We start from the raw sequence: 15,726 nt of genomic DNA, 5'->3' as shown, positions 1-15,726 counted from the left end.
CACTACTGCTGTTGTCTTCCTGTCAGAGACTACTACTGTTGTTGTCTTCCTGGTCCTGTCAGAGACTACTACTGTTGTCTTTCTGTCAGAGACTACTACTGCTGTTGTCTTCCTGTCAGAGACTACTACTGTTGTTGTCTTCCTGGTCCTGTCAGAGACTGCTACTGTTGTTGTCTTCCTGTCAGAGACTACTACTGTTGTTGTCTTCCTGGTCCTGTCAGGCACTACTGCTGTTGTCTTCCTGTCAGAGACTACTATTGTTGTCTTCCTGTCAGAGACTACTAATGTTGTTGTCTTCCTGGTCCTGTCAGAGACTGCTACTGTTGTTGTCTTCCTGTCAGAGACTACTACTGTTGTTGTCTTTCTGTCAGAGACTGCTACTGCTGTTGTCTTCCTGGTCCTGTCAGGCACTACTGCTGTTGTTGTCTTCCTGGTCCTGTCAGAGACTACTACTGTTGTTGTCTTCCTGTCAGAGACTACTACTGTTGTTGTCTTCCTGGTCCTGTCAGAGACTGCTACTGTTGTTGTCTTCCTGGTCCTGTCAGACACTACTGCTGTTGTCTTCCTGTCAGAGACTACTACTGTTGTTGTCTTCCTGGTCCTGTCAGACACTACTGCTGTTGTCTTCCTGTCAGAGACTGCTACTGTTGTTGTCTTCCTGGTCCTGTCAGGCACTACTGCTGTTGGCTTCCTGTCAGAGACTACTACTGTTGTTGTCTTCCTGGTCCTGTCAGACACTACTGCTGTTGTCTTCCTGTCAGAGACTACTACTGTTGTCTTCCTGTCAGAGACTACTACTGTTGGCTTCCTGTCAGAGACTACTACTGTTGTCTTCCTGTCAGAGACTACTACTGTTGGCTTCCTGTCAGAGACTACTACTGTTGTCTTCCTGGTCCTGTCAGAGACTGCTACTGTTGTTGTCTTCCTGGTCCTGTCAGAGACTACCGTTGTTGTCTTCCTGTCAGACACTACTGTTGTTGTCTTCCTGGTCCTGTCAGAGACTGCTACTGTTGTTGTCTTCCTGGTCCTGTCAGAGACTGCTACTGTTGTTGTCTTCCTGGTCCTGTCAGAGACTACTACTGTTGGCTTCCTGTCAGAGACTACTACTGTTGGCTTCCTGTCAGAGACTACTACTGTTGGCTTCCTGTCAGAGACTACTACTGTTGTCTTCCTGTCAGAGACTACTACTGTTGTCTTCCTGTCAGAGACTACTACTGTTGGCGTCCTGTCAGAGACTACTGCTGTTGTCTTCCTGTCAGAGACTACTACTGTTGGCTTCCTGTCAGAGACTACTACTGTTGGCTTCCTGTCAGAGACTACTACTGTTGGCTTCCTGTCAGAGACTACTACTGTTGGCGTCCTGTCAGAGACTACTACTGTTGTCTTCCTGTCAGAGACTACTACTGTTGGCTTCCTGTCAGAGACTACTACTGTTGTCTTCCTGGTCCTCTCAGAGACTACTGGTTCTGTTCATGCAGCTGTCTGATGGTTATTTCAGCAGTGTAGCAGATAACTGTCTATTGTCTCTGTACTAGGAGAGGGAGGGGGTTCCTCTGTGTACTGATCAACACACTGGGGTTCCTCTGTGTACTGACCAACACACTGGGGTTCCTCTGTGTACTGATCAACACACTGGGGTTCCTCTGTGTACTGATCAACACACTGGGGTTCCTCTGTGTACTGATCAACACACTGGGGTTCCTCTGTGTACTGATCAACACACTGGGGTTCCTCTGTGTACTGATCAACACACTGGGGTTCCTCTGTGTACTGATCAACACACTGGGGTTCCTCTGTGTACTGATCAACACACTGGGGTTCCTCTGTGTACTGATCAACACACTGGGGTTCCTCTGTGTACTGATCAACACACTGGGGTTCCTCTGTGTACTGATCAACACACTGGGGTTCCTCTGTGTACTGACCAACACACTGGGGTTCCTCTGTGTACTGATCAACACACTGGGGTTCCTCTGTGTACTGACCAACACACTGGGGTTCCTCTGTGTACTGATCAACACACTGGGGTTCCTCTGTGTACTGATCAACACACTGGGGTTCCTCTGTGTACTGACCAACACACTGGGGTTCCTCTGTGTACTGATCAACACACTGAGATGAAGGGATGCCTGTGGTTTGATTGAGTGTTGTCTTTCACCTCAATGTTAACATGTCAATGTTGTTATGTCAACGTTGACAGGTTGGGTCGTCCAAGAGCCACTCCATTACCGAGCCGACAAGGTGAAAAGTCTGCACCTATCTGGTGACAGTAAAACATATACAGTATACAGTTAATTCAGAAAGTATTCAGACCCTTTCCATCGTGTCTCCATTGATCCTTGAGATGTTTCTACAACTTGATTGGAGTCCACCTGTGGTAAATTCAATTGATTGGACATGATTTGGAAAGGCACACACCTGTCTATACAAGGTCCCACAGTTGACAGTGCATGTCAGAGCAAAAACCAAGCCATGAGGTCGAAGGAATTGTCTGTAGAGCTCCGAGACAGGATTGTGTTATAGGACAGATCTGGGGAAGGGTACCAAAACATTTCTGCAGCATTGAAGGTCCCAAAGAACACAGTGGCTTCCATTATTCTCAAATGGAAAAAGTGTGGAACCACCAATACTCTTCCTAGAGCTGGCCGCCCGGCCAAATTGAGCAATCAGGGGAGAAGGGCCTTGGTCAGGGAGGTGACCAAGAACATGATGGTCGCTCTGATAGAGCTCCAGAGTTCCTCTGTGGAGATGGGAGAAGCTTCCAGAAGGACAACCATCTCTGCAGCACTCCACCAATCTGGCCTTTAAGGTAGAGTGGCCAGACGGAAGCCACTCCTCAATAAAAGGCACATGACAGCCCGCTTGGAGTTTGACAAAAGGCACCTAAAGGACTCTCAGACCATAAGAAACAAGATTCTCTGGTCTGATGAAACCAAGATTGAACTCTTTGGCCTGAATGCCAAGCGTCATGTCTGGAGGAAACCTGGCACCATCCTTACGGTGAAGCATGGTGGTGGCAGCATCATGCTGTGGGGATGTTTTTCGGTGGCAGGGACTGGGAGACTAGACAGGATTGAGGGAAAGATGAACGAAGCCAAGTACAGAGAGATCCTTGATGAAAACGTGCTCCAGAGAGCTCAGGACCTCAGACTGGGGTAAAAATAAATAACAAACGGAAATATCAAAGGCTGTAACGTAACAAAATGTGGGAAAAAGGAAGGGGTCTGAATACTTCCCGAATGCACTATGTATACAGTTGAAGTCGGAAGTTTACATACACTTAGGTTGGAGTCTTCAACCACTCCACAAATTTCTTGTTAACAAACTATAGTTTTGGCAAGTCGGTTAGGGCATCTACTTTGTGCTTGACACAAGTAATTTTTCCAACAATTGTTTACAGACAGATTATTTTACTTATAATTCACTGTATCACAATTCCAGTGGGTCAGAAGTTTACATACAGTAAGTTGACTGTGCCTTTAAACAGCTTGGAAAATTCCTGAAAATTATGTCATGGCTTTAGAAGCCTCTGATAGGCTAGTTGACATCATTTGAGTCAATTGGAGGTGTACCTGTGGATGTATTTCAAGGCCTACCTTCAAACTCAGTGCCTCTTTGCTTGACATCATGGGAAAATCAAAAGAAATCAGCCAAGACCTCAGAAACAAAATTGTAGACCTCCACAAGTCTGGTTCATCCTTGGGAGAAATTTCTCAACGCCTGAAGGTACCATGATCATCTGTATAAACAATAGTACACAAGTATAAACACCACGGGACCACGCAGCCTTCATACCGCTCAGGAAGGAGACGCATTCTGTCTCCTAGAGATGAACGTACTTTGGTGCGAAAAGTGCAAATCAATCCCAGAACAACAGCAAAGGACCTTGTGAAGATGCTGGAGGAATCAGGTACAAAAGTATCTATATCGACAGTAAAACGAGTCCTATATTGACATAACCTGAAAGGCCGCTCAGCAAGGAAGAAGCCACTGCTCCAAAACCGCCATAAAAAAGCCAGACTATGGTGTGCAACTGCACATGGGAACAAAGATTGTATTATTTGGGGAAATGTCCTCTGGTCTGATGGAACAAAAATAGAACTGTTTGGCCATAATGAACATCGTTATGTTTGGAGGAAAAAGGGGACGCTTGCAAGCCGAAGAACACCATCCCAACCGTGAAGCACGGGGGTGGCAGGATCATGTTGTGGGGGTGCTTTGCTGCAGGAGGGACTGGTGCACTTCGCAAAATAGATGGCATCATGAGGCAGTAAAAGGATGTGGTTATATTGAAACAACATCTCAAGACATCAGTCAGGAAGTTAAAGCTTGGTCGCAAATGGGTCTTCCCACTGGACAATGACCCCAAGCATACTTCCAAAGTTGTGGCAAAATGGCTTAAGGACAACAAAATAAAGGTATTGGAGTGGCCATCACAAAGCCCTGACCTGTATCCCATAGAAACTTTGTGGGCAGACCTGAAAAAGTGTGTGCAAGCAAGGAGGCCTAAAAAACCTGACTCAGTTACACCATTTCTGTCAGGAGGAATGGGACAAAATTCACCCAACTTATTGTGGGAAGCTTGTGGAAGGCTACCCAAAATGTTTGACCCAAGTTCAACAATTTAAAGGCAATGCTACCAGATACTAAGTGAGTGTATGTAAACTTCTGACCCACTGGGAATGTGATGAAAGAAATAAAAGCTGAAATAAATAATTCTCTGAGTTTAAATGTATTTGGCTAAGGTTTATGTAAACTTCCGACTTCAACTGTATATATTTACACACACACCAGACTGTTTATTAGCTACACCATCCAGTTCATGAAAATGGTTTTCTCCTTCAGACAGTGAGTCATGTGGCCATGGCTTGCTATATAAAGCAGGCAGACAGGCATCGAAACATTGAAACGGACGGCCTCCTGGAATTTTCACGCACGACAGTGTCTAGGGTTTACAGAGAATGGTGCGACAAACAAAACACGTTCAGTCAGCAGCAGTCCTGTGGGTGGAAACAGCTCGTTGATGAGAGAGGTTGAAGGAGAATGGAAAGAATGGTGCAAACTAACAGGCGGGCCACAAAATAACAGAGCAGTACAACAGTGGTGTGCAGAACGACATCTCGGAACGCACAACTTGCCGAATCCGTGACAAGGATGGGCTATTGCAGCAGATGACCACCCTGTGTTCCTATCAGCTAAAAACAAGGAGAAGCAGCTCCAGTGGGCAGGCCATCACCAACACTGGGTTCCTATCAGCTAAAAACAAGAAGAAGATGCTCCAGTGGGCAGGCCATCACCAACACTGGGTTCCTATCAGCTAAAAACAAGAAGAAGATGCTCCAGTGGGCAGGCCATCACCAACACTGGGTTCCTATCAGCTAAAAACAAGAAGAAGATGCTCCAGTGGGCAGACCATCACCAACACTGGGTTCCTATCAGCTAAAAACAAGAAGAAGATGCTCCAGTGGGCAGGCCATCACCAACACTGGGTTCCTATCAGCTAAAAACAAGAAGAAGATGCTCCAGTGGGCAGGCCATCACCAACACTGGGTTCCTATCAGCTAAAAACAAGAAGAAGATGCTCCAGTGGGCAGGCCATCACCAACACTGGGTTCCTATCAGCTAAAAACAAGGAGAAGCAGCTCCAGTGGGCAGGCCATCACCAACACTGGACAATTAAGGTGTAGAAACACATATCCTGGACCGACGAATCCCGGTTCCTGTTAAGTCATGGTGATGGTAGAGTCAGGATTTGGTGTAAGCAGCATGAGTCCATGGACCCATCCTGCCTGGTCTCAACGGTACAGGCTGATGGTAGAGTCAGGATTTGGTGTAAGCAGCATTAGTCCATGGTCCCATCCTGCCTGGTGTCAACGGTAGAGGCTGATGGTAGAGTCAGGATTTGGCGTAAGCAGCATGAGTCCATGGCCCCATCCTGCCTGGTGTCAACGGTACAGGCTGATGGTAGAGTCAGGATTTGGTGTAAGCAGCATTAGTCCATGGTCCCATCCTGCCTGGTGTCAACGGTAGAGGCTGATGGTAGAGTCAGGATTTGGCGTAAGCAGCATGAGTCCATGGTACCATCCTGCCTGGTGTCAACAGTACAGGCTGATGGTAGAGTCAGGATTTGGCGTAAGCAGCATGAGTCCATGGTCCCATCCTGCCTGGTGTCAACGGTACAGGCTGATGGTAGAGTCAGGATTTGGTGTAAGCAGCATGAGTCCATGGTCCCATCCTGCCTGGTGTCAACGGTACAGGCTGGTGGCGGCGGTATCTACAGCAACTGCACGATGCCATCGCGTCAGCATAGACCAACGTCCCTGTAAAACGTTTCCCGACTTGTAGAATCTATGCCCCAAAGAATTCAGGCTGTTCTGGTACTAGATGGGTTAATAAACTGTCCGGTGAATATATACAGTATATATATTTAAACAAATTTCAGTCATTTTCTTTTCAGTTGGATATGTGTCTGAAGATACTCTGTGTTTGTGAGTCTCCATAGCTGACACTTGGATTCACTTCCTTGTTGTTATCCCCTCGATATCTTGTTTGAGTCCTTTCAGGGGATGTTGTGTGGTTGTGAGTGCTATCTGTCTCCTTGGTCCTGGTGAGAGGGTTGTTGACTGTGTGGTTGTAGTGTTATCTGTCTCCTTGGTCCTGGTGAGAGGGTTGTTGACTGTGTGGTTGTAGTGCTATCTGCCTCCTTGGTCCTGGTGAGAGGGTTGTTGACTGTGTGGTTGTGAGTGCTATCTGCCTCCTTGGTCCTGGTGAGAGGGTTGTTGACTGTGTGGTTGTGAGTGCTATCTGCCTCCTTGGTCCTGGTGAGAGGGTTGTTGACTGTGTGGTTGTAGTGCTATCTGGCTCCTTGGTCCTGGTGAGAGGGTTGTTGACTGTGTGGTTGTAGTGCTATCTGTCTCCTTGGTCCTGGTGAGAGGGTTGTTGACTGTGTGGTTGTAGTGCTATCTGTCTCCTTGGTCCTGGTGAGAGGGTTGTTGACTGTGTGGTTGTGAGTGTTATCTGTCTCCTTGGTCCTGGTGAGAGGGTTGTTGACTGTGTGGTTGTAGTGCTATCTGTCTCCTTGGTCCTGGTGAGAGGGTTGTTGACTGTGTGGTTGTAGTGCTATCTGTCTCCTTGGTCCTGGTGAGAGGGTTGTTGACTGTGTGGTTGTAGTGCTATCTGTCTCCTTGGTCCTGGTGAGAGGGTTGTTGACTGTGTGGTTGTGAGTGTTATCTGTCTCCTTGGTCCTGGTGAGAGGGTTGTTGACTGTGTGGTTGTAGTGCTATCTGGCTCCTTGGTCCTGGTGAGAGGGTTGTTGACTGTGTGGTTGTGAGTGCTATCTGCCTCCTTGGTCCTGGTGAGAGGGTTGTTGACTGTGTGGTTGTAGTGCTATCTGTCTCCTTGGTCCTGGTGAGAGGGTTGTTGACTGTGTGGTTGTAGTGCTATCTGTCTCCTTGGTCCTGGTGAGAGGGTTGTTGACTGTGTGGTTGTAGTGTTATCTGGCTCCTTGGTCCTGGTGAGAGGATTGTTGACTGTGTGGTTGTAGTGTTATCTGTCTTCTTGGTCCTGGTGAGAGGGTTGTTGACTGTGTGGTTGTAGTGCTATCTGTCTCATTGGTCCTGGTGAGAGGGTTGTTGACTGTGTGGTTGTGAGTGCTATCTGTCTCCTTGGTCCTGGTGAGAGGGTTGTTGACTGTGTGGTTGTAGTGCTATCTGTCTCCTTGGTCCTGGTGAGAGGGTTGTTGACTGTGTGGTTGTAGTGCTATCTGGCTCCTTGGTCCTGGTGAGAGGGTTGTTGACTGTGTGGTTGTAGTGCTATCTGCCTCCTTGGTCCTGGTGAGAGGGTTGTTGACTGTGTGGTTGTAGTGCTATCTGTCTCCTTGGTCCTGGTGATAGGGTTGTTGACTGTGTGGTTGTGAGTGCTATCTGTCTCCTTGGTCCTGGTGAGAGGGTTGTTGACTGTGTGGTTGTAGTGCTATCTGGCTCCTTGGTCCTGGTGAGAGGGTTGTTGACTGTGTGGTTGTAGTGCTATCTGTCTCCTTGGTCCTGGTGAGAGGGTTGTTGACTGTGTGGTTGTAGTGCTATCTGTCTCCTTGGTCCTGGTGAGAGGGTTGTTGACTGTGTGGTTGTGAGTGCTACAGTAGCTATCTTAACTCAGTAGCTGACAGTGTCTTTCCCTTCCTTGTTGTCCTCTAGATGAGGGGCCGTACACAAAGCACTCCAACCCCTCCAGGCCACCGGATGGAGCGCTGGCCATCAGGAGGCAGAGTATCCCAGGTAAGGATACATGACCTCTGACCCCTCACTGAGCCTTGACCTTTAATCTCTCACCTATCAACCCTAACCTGATTGACCCCAAACGTGATCGACCCATCTCCCCTTACCTGATTGGACACTAGTCACCTCATAACTACCACCTGCTGCCTAACCCATACCTCCCAATGAGCTAGATTAGCCCCTCCCCTCACCAGTCCTTTCCTAGGACAAGCTAAGCAGTTCAATGCATAATTCAAGATGTTGTGATCCTTACCCGCCTTTACCTGTCCTTTCATCACCTGACCCTCTGTCCCTTCACACCCGGAAATGTCTCTCTTTGCCTCTGAAAGAAACCATATGTGCTTCAACAGTGGAAAACCTTTGCAAACATGTTCTAAATGTCTTGATGTGAATCTATTGAACACATTTACATGGACTCAGTGAGCTCTATCAGAATGTGTTGTATCTCATGGACTCAGTGAGCTCTATCAGAATGTGTTGTATCTCATGGACTCAGTGAGCTCTATCAGAATGTGTTGTATCTCATGGACTCAGTGAGCTCTATTAGAATGTGTTGTATCTCGTGGACTCAGTGAGCTCTATTAGAATGTGTTGTATCTCGTGGACTCAGTGAGCTCTATCAGAATGTGTTGTATCTCGTGGACTCAGTGAGCTCTATTAGAATGTGTTGTATCTCGTGGACTCAGTGAGCTCTATCAGAATGTGTTGTATCTCATGGACTCAGTGAGCTCTATCAGAATGTGTTGTATCTCATGGACTCAGTGAGCTCTATTAGAATGTGTTGTATCTCATGGACTCAGTGAGCTCTATCAGAATGTGTTGTATCTCGTGGACTCAGTGAGCTCTATCAGAATGTGTTGTATCTCATGGACTCAGTGAGCTCTATCAGAATGTGTTGTATCTCATGGACTCAGTGAGCTCTATTAGAATGTGTTGTATCTCGTGGACTCAGTGAGCTCTATCAGAATGTGTTGTATCTCGTGGACTCAGTGAGCTCTATCAGAATGTGTTGTATCTCGTGGACTCAGTGAGCTCTATTAGAATGTGTTGTATCTCGTGGACTCAGTGAGCTCTATTAGAATGTGTTGTATCTCGTGGACTCAGTGAGCTCTATCAGAATGTGTTGTATCTCGTGGACTCAGTGAGCTCTATCAGAATGTGTTGTATCTCGTGGACTCAGTGAGCTCTATTAGAATGTGTTGTATCTCGTGGACTCAGTGAGCTCTATCAGAATGTGTTGTATCTCATGGACTCAGTGAGCTCTATCAGAATGTGTTGTATCTCGTGGACTCAGTGAGCTCTATCAGAATGTGTTGTATCTCATGGACTCAGTGAGCTCTATTAGAATGTGTTGTATCTCGTGGACTCAGTAAGCTCTATCAGAATGTGTTGTATCTCATGGACTCAGTGAGCTCGATCAGAATGTGTTGTATCTCATGGACTCAGTGAGCTCTATTAGAATGTGTTGTATCTCATGGACTCAGTGAGCTCTTAGAATGTGTTGTATCTCGTGGACTCAGTGAGCTCTATCAGAATGTGTTGTATCTCATGGACTCAGTGAGCTCTATCAGAATGTGTTGTATCTCATGGACTCAGTGAGCTCTATTAGAATGTGTTGTATCTCGTGGACTCAGTGAGCTCTATTAGAATGTGTTGTATCTCGTGGACTCAGTGAGCTCTATCAGAATGTGTTGTATCTCGTGGACTCAGTGAGCTCTATCAGAATGTGTTGTATCTCGTGGACTCAGTGAGCTCTATTAGAATGTGTTGTATCTCATGGACTCAGTGAGCTCTATCAGAATGTGTTGTATCTCGTGGACTCAGTGAGCTCTATCAGAATGTGTTGTATCTCATGGACTCAGTGAGCTCTATCAGAATGTGTTGTATCTCATGGACTCAGTGAGCTCTATTAGAATGTGTTGTATCTCGTGGACTCAGTGAGCTCTATCAGAATGTGTTGTATCTCGTGGACTCAGTGAGCTCTATCAGAATGTGTTGTATCTCGTGGACTCAGTGAGCTCTATTAGAATGTGTTGTATCTCGTGGACTCAGTGAGCTCTATTAGAATGTGTTGTATCTCGTGGACTCAGTGAGCTCTATCAGAATGTGTTGTATCTCGTGGACTCAGTGAGCTCTATTAGAATGTGTTGTATCTCGTGGACTCAGTGAGCTCTATCAGAATGTGTTGTATCTCATGGACTCAGTGAGCTCTATCAGAATGTGTTGTATCTCATGGACTCAGTGAGCTCTATTAGAATGTGTTGTATCTCATGGACTCAGTGAGCTCTATCAGAATGTGTTGTATCTCGTGGACTCAGTGAGCTCTATTAGAATGTGTTGTATCTCGTGGACTCAGTGAGCTCTATCAGAATGTGTTGTATCTCATGGACTCAGTGAGCTCTATCAGAATGTGTTGTATCTCATGGACTCAGTGAGCTCTATCAGAATGTGTTGTATCTCGTGGACTCAGTGAGCTCTATTAGAATGTGTTGTATCTCGTGGACTCAGTGAGCTCTATCAGAATGTGTTGTATCTCATGGACTCAGTGAGCTCTATCAGAATGTGTTGTATCTCGTGGACTCAGTGAGCTCTATCAGAATGTGTTGTATCTCATGGACTCAGTGAGCTCTATTAGAATGTGTTGTATCTCGTGGACTCAGTGAGCTCTATCAGAATGTGTTGTATCTCATGGACTCAGTGAGCTCTATCAGAATGTGTTGTATCTCATGGACTCAGTGAGCTCTATTAGAATGTGTTGTATCTCGTGGACTCAGTGAGCTCTATTAGAATGTGTTGTATCTCGTGGACTCAGTGAGCTCTATCAGAATGTGTTGTATCGCTGGGAGCCAACTCTCTGAGCAACAGATTACTGGGCATGTGTTGCATCTCCTGGCCTCGTCTGAGAGTTATTAACAAGCTGTTCTGTCAACAACAACAACAACAACGCCAGGCTCAGCTCTAGAGCGAGATACAAGAGATCTCCTTCACTGCCGACTCAGAGCCACGCTGCTGTACACACTGTCCTCATTGTCTTCAGACAGAGAGTTTAGTCAGGGACACGCTGGGGGATGGACAGAGATGTTTGGATGGCTTTGAAAAAGAGGGAGATGGTGATCATGTTTTTGTAGCCAGTCCCTGTCTGTAATCTTTCATCTGGAGGCACCAAGGGCATCGTAACCATCTCCTGAAGTCATCAGCTCTGAGGTCAGTCTGGTCGCTATAGCACCAAGAGGTCAGTCTGATCGCTGTAGCAACAAGAGATCAGTCTGATCTCTATAGCACCAAGAGGTCAGTCTGATCGCTGTAGCAACAAGAGTTCAGTCTGATCGCTGTAGCAACAAGAGTTCAGTCTGATCGCTATAGCACCAAGAGTTCAGTCTGATCGCTGTAGCAACAAGAGGTCAGTCTGATCGCTATAGCACCAAGAGGTCAGTCTGATCGCTATAGCACCAAGAGGTCAGTCTGATCGCTGTAGCAACAAGAGGTCAGTCTGATCGCTGTAGCAACAAGAGGTCAGTCTGATCTCTATAGCAACAAGAGGTCAGTCTGATCGCTGTAGCACCAAGAGGTCAGTCTGATCGCTGTAGCACCAAGAGATCAGTCTGATCTCTATATCAACAAGAGGTCAGTCTGATCGCTATAGCACCAAGAGTTCAGTCTGATCGCTGTAGCAACAAGAGTTCAGTCTGATCGCTATAGCACCAAGAGTTCAGTCTGATCGCTGTAGCAACAAGAGGTCAGTCTGATCGCTATAGCACCAAGAGGTCAGTCTGATCGCTATAGCACCAAGAGGTCAGTCTGATCGCTGTAGCAACAAGAGGTCAGTCTGATCGCAGTAGCAACAAGAGCTCTCTCTTCCTTCCTCTTTCTTTCCTCTGATGAAGATGAAGGGTTTTGTGCTGCTTGTTCAATTCTCCCATTAAAGGGATATCAGACAAGCTCTGTCATCTGTGATGTTAAAGAAGGGGGAGTGGGGGGGGACTACTCCCACAAGGATAGTCAAAATTCTCCTTCATTAGACAAAGGTTATTTAAAGCTTAGGGGTTAAGTTTAGGGTTAGGGTTAGAATTACGGTTAGGTTTTAGGTTAGAATTAGGGTAAGGGGTTAGTGGTTAGTTTTAGGGTTAAGGTTAGAAGTATGTTTAGGTTCCTGTCTAGGTTTCTTCCTAGGTTTTTGGCCTTTCTAGGGAGTTTTTCCTAGGGAGTTTTTCCTAGCCACCGTGCTTCTTTCACATGCTTTGCTTGCTGTTTGGGGTTTTAGGCTGGGTTTCTGTACAGCACTTTGAGAATATCAGCTGATGTACGAAGGGCTATATAAATACATTTGATTTGATTTGATTTAGGCTAAGGGGTTAGGGCTAGGAGTTACGGGTTAAGGTTGGGATAAGGGCAATGCTTAGGGTTAGGGGTTAGAGAAAATAGGATTTTAGGGTTAGGGTTAGGTTTAGGGTTACAAATAGGGTTAGGGTTAGGGGTTAGAGAAAGTAGGAATTTGAGTAGAAATCAATTGTAAGTCCCCACGAGGATAGAATAACCAAATGTGTGTGTGTGTGTGTGTGTGTGTGTGTGTGTGTGTGTGTGTGTGTGTGTGTGTGTGTGTGTGTGTGTGTGTGTGTGTGTGTGTGTGTGTGTGTGTGTGTGTGTGTGTGTGTGTGTGTTGGTGTGTGAGAGAGTGAGAGAGTGAGCGAGTGAGAGAGAGAGTGTAGCTATAACAACAGTATTACCATATTATACACTGCTGAATAACCATTGGACTCCCCTGCCCCACCACAGACACCTCTTGTCTACATGCTAGAGAGGGAAGCGCTTTAGTCTGAGAGAGATTGTCATTTTCATCACAGCTAATCCATGGTGATATATTGTAATGTTACTATAGGTTATGTATTGGCATTTAATAATAGATAGTTACAAACGTGACTTTGTTTTAGCCAGCGGTCAATCCCTTCAAAACACAACCATTTAAACATGATTCAATACCCTCTGTTGGTTCAGGGAACTGATTCAATACCCTCTGTTGGTTCAGGGAACTGATTCAATACCCTCTGATGGTTCAGGGAACTGTTTCAATACCCTCTGATGGTTCAGGGAACTGATTCAATACCCTCTGTTGGTTCAGGGAACTGATTCAATACCCTCTGATGGTTCAGGGAACTGATTCAATACCCTCTGATGGTTCAGGGAACTGATTCAATACCCTCTGTTGGTTCAGGGAACTGTTTCAATACCCTCTGTTGGTTCAGGGAACTGATTCAATACCCTCTGTTGGTTCAGGGAACTGATTCAATACCCTCTGTTGGTTCAGGGAACTGTTTCAATACCCTCTGTTGGTTCAGGGAACTGATTCAATACCCTCTGTTGGTTCAGGGAACTGTTTCAATACCCTCTGTTGGTTCAGGGAACTGTTTCAATACCCTCTGTTGGTTCAGGGAACTGATTCAATACCCTCTGTTGGTTCAGGGAACTGTTTCAATACCCTCTGTTGGTTCAGGGAACTGTTTCAATACCCTCTGTTGGTTCAGGGAACTGATTCAATACCCTCTGATAGTTCAGGGAACTGTTTCAATACCCTCTGATGGTTCAGGGAACTGTTTCAATACCCTCTGATAGTTCAGGGAACTGTTTCAATACCCTCTGTTGGTTCAGGGAACTGTTTCAATACCCTCTGTTGGTTCAGGGAACTGTTTCAATACCCTCTGATGGTTCAGGGAACTGTTTCAATACCCTCTGATGGTTCAGGGAACTGATTCAATACCCTCTGATGGTTCAGGGAACTGATTCAATACCCTCTGTTGGTTCAGGGAACTGATTCAATACCCTCTGTTGGTTCAGGGAACTGTTTCAATACCCTCTGTTGGTTCAGGGAACTGATTCAATACCCTCTGTTGGTTCAGGGAACTGTTTCAATACCCTCTGTTGGTTCAGGGAACTGTTTCAATACCCTCTGATGGTTCAGGGAACTGATTCAATACCCTCTGATGGTTCAGGGAACTGATTCAATACCCTCTGTTGGTTCAGGGAACTGTTTCAATACCCTCTGTTGGTTCAGGGAACTGTTTCAATACCCTCTGTTGGTTCAGGGAACTGATTCAATACCCTCTGTTGGTTCAGGGAACTGATTCAATACCCTCTGATGGTTCAGGGAACTGATTCAATACCCTCTGATGGTTCAGGGAACTGTTTCAATACCCTCTGTTGGTTCAGGGAACTGATTCAATACCCTCTGTTGGTTCAGGGAACTGATTCAATACCCTCTGTTGGTTCAGGGAACTGTTTCAATACCCTCTGTTGGTTCAGGGAACTGATTCAATACCCTCTGTTGGTTCAGGGAACTGTTTCAATACCCTCTGATGGTTCAGGGAACTGATTCAATACCCTCTGTTGGTTCAGGGAACTGTTTCAATACACTCTGATGGTTCAGGGAACTGATTCAATACTCTCTGTTGGTTCAGGGAACTGTTTCAATACCCTCTGATGGTTCAGGGAACTGATTCAATACCCTCTGATGGTTCAGGGAACTGTTTCAATACCCTCTGTTGGTTCAGGGAACTGATTCAATACCCTCTGTTGGTTCAGGGAACTGATTCAATACCCTCCGTTGGTTCAGGGAACTGATTCAATACCCTCTGTTGGTTCAGGGAACTGATTCAATACCCTCTGATGGTTCAGGGAACTGATTCAATACCCTCTGTTGGTTCAGGGAACTGTATCCTGTTTGGTATTTATTGTTTTCATTTTACCTGTTATATAAATGTTATGTACTCAGGTTAGAGATATGGTGTTTGTGTTCATAGCTAGTTCCTGTTTTATTTGTTTTGATGAAACCAGTGTTATAGGAAATAATAACTCAGAGAGGCTATGAGCATCCGGGAGCAGTTTACGAGACGACAGATAGAAGTTGTCAACGACTACGTGATTTTAAACATACTTCTGGTGCAGTAAATGCAGAGCCAACTGAAACACTCTTTCACCCTTTCTCTCTCTTTCTCCTAACAGGCTTAATGCATTCTGCCAGTGTGTCTTGAATTTCTGAAACACTTGTTGAATCAAATATATTTGTTTGCATAGATGACTTCATCCTTTCCTCGCCCACACACAGTGAGATGAACGGAGAGAGAGAGATCGGGAGAGGTCAAGGGTGATAGGGAAATAAACAACTGAAGAAAGAGAGAAAGATGTGTGTTCTGACTACCTACCGACCTGTCTGTCTGTCTGTCTGTCTGTCTGTCTGTCTGTCTGTCTGTCTGTCTGTCTGTCTGTCTGTCTGTCTGTCTGTCTGTCTGTCTGTCTGTCTGTCTGTCTGTCTGTCTGTCTGTCTGTCTGTCTGTCTGTCTGTCTGTCTGTCCGTCTCGCTGGTGCTGTGGGAGAGGTGGGAGAGAGTTGGACTGTTTGTCTTCTGTCCCTCTGGTGGTGTGGGAGGTGTGGGAGAGGTGGAGAAGTTGGAGAGACAGGAGGG

The 15,726-nt window shown here is 46.1% G+C and overlaps 1 protein-coding gene across 2 annotated transcripts in view; it reads left to right on the top strand.

Moving 5' to 3' along the window:
- grip1 (glutamate receptor interacting protein 1) overlaps positions 1-15,726 on the top strand; it is a 430,214-nt gene that overhangs the window by 202,271 nt on the left and 212,217 nt on the right. For both annotated transcript variants that reach the window (XM_082964252.1, XM_082964253.1), the window contains one exon: positions 8,193-8,273. In XM_082964252.1, coding sequence (XP_082820378.1) covers positions 8,193-8,273 — 81 coding nt within the window. The remainder of the gene's footprint in view (positions 1-8,192; positions 8,274-15,726) is intronic.

This window comes from Salmo salar, chromosome 17 (assembly GCF_965601325.2).
Source record: "Salmo salar chromosome 17, fSalSal1, whole genome shotgun sequence".
Taxonomy (NCBI): domain Eukaryota; kingdom Metazoa; phylum Chordata; class Actinopteri; order Salmoniformes; family Salmonidae; genus Salmo; species Salmo salar.
Note: the sequence above shows the minus strand (reverse complement) of the source record. Positions and strands in the feature narration are given on the sequence as shown.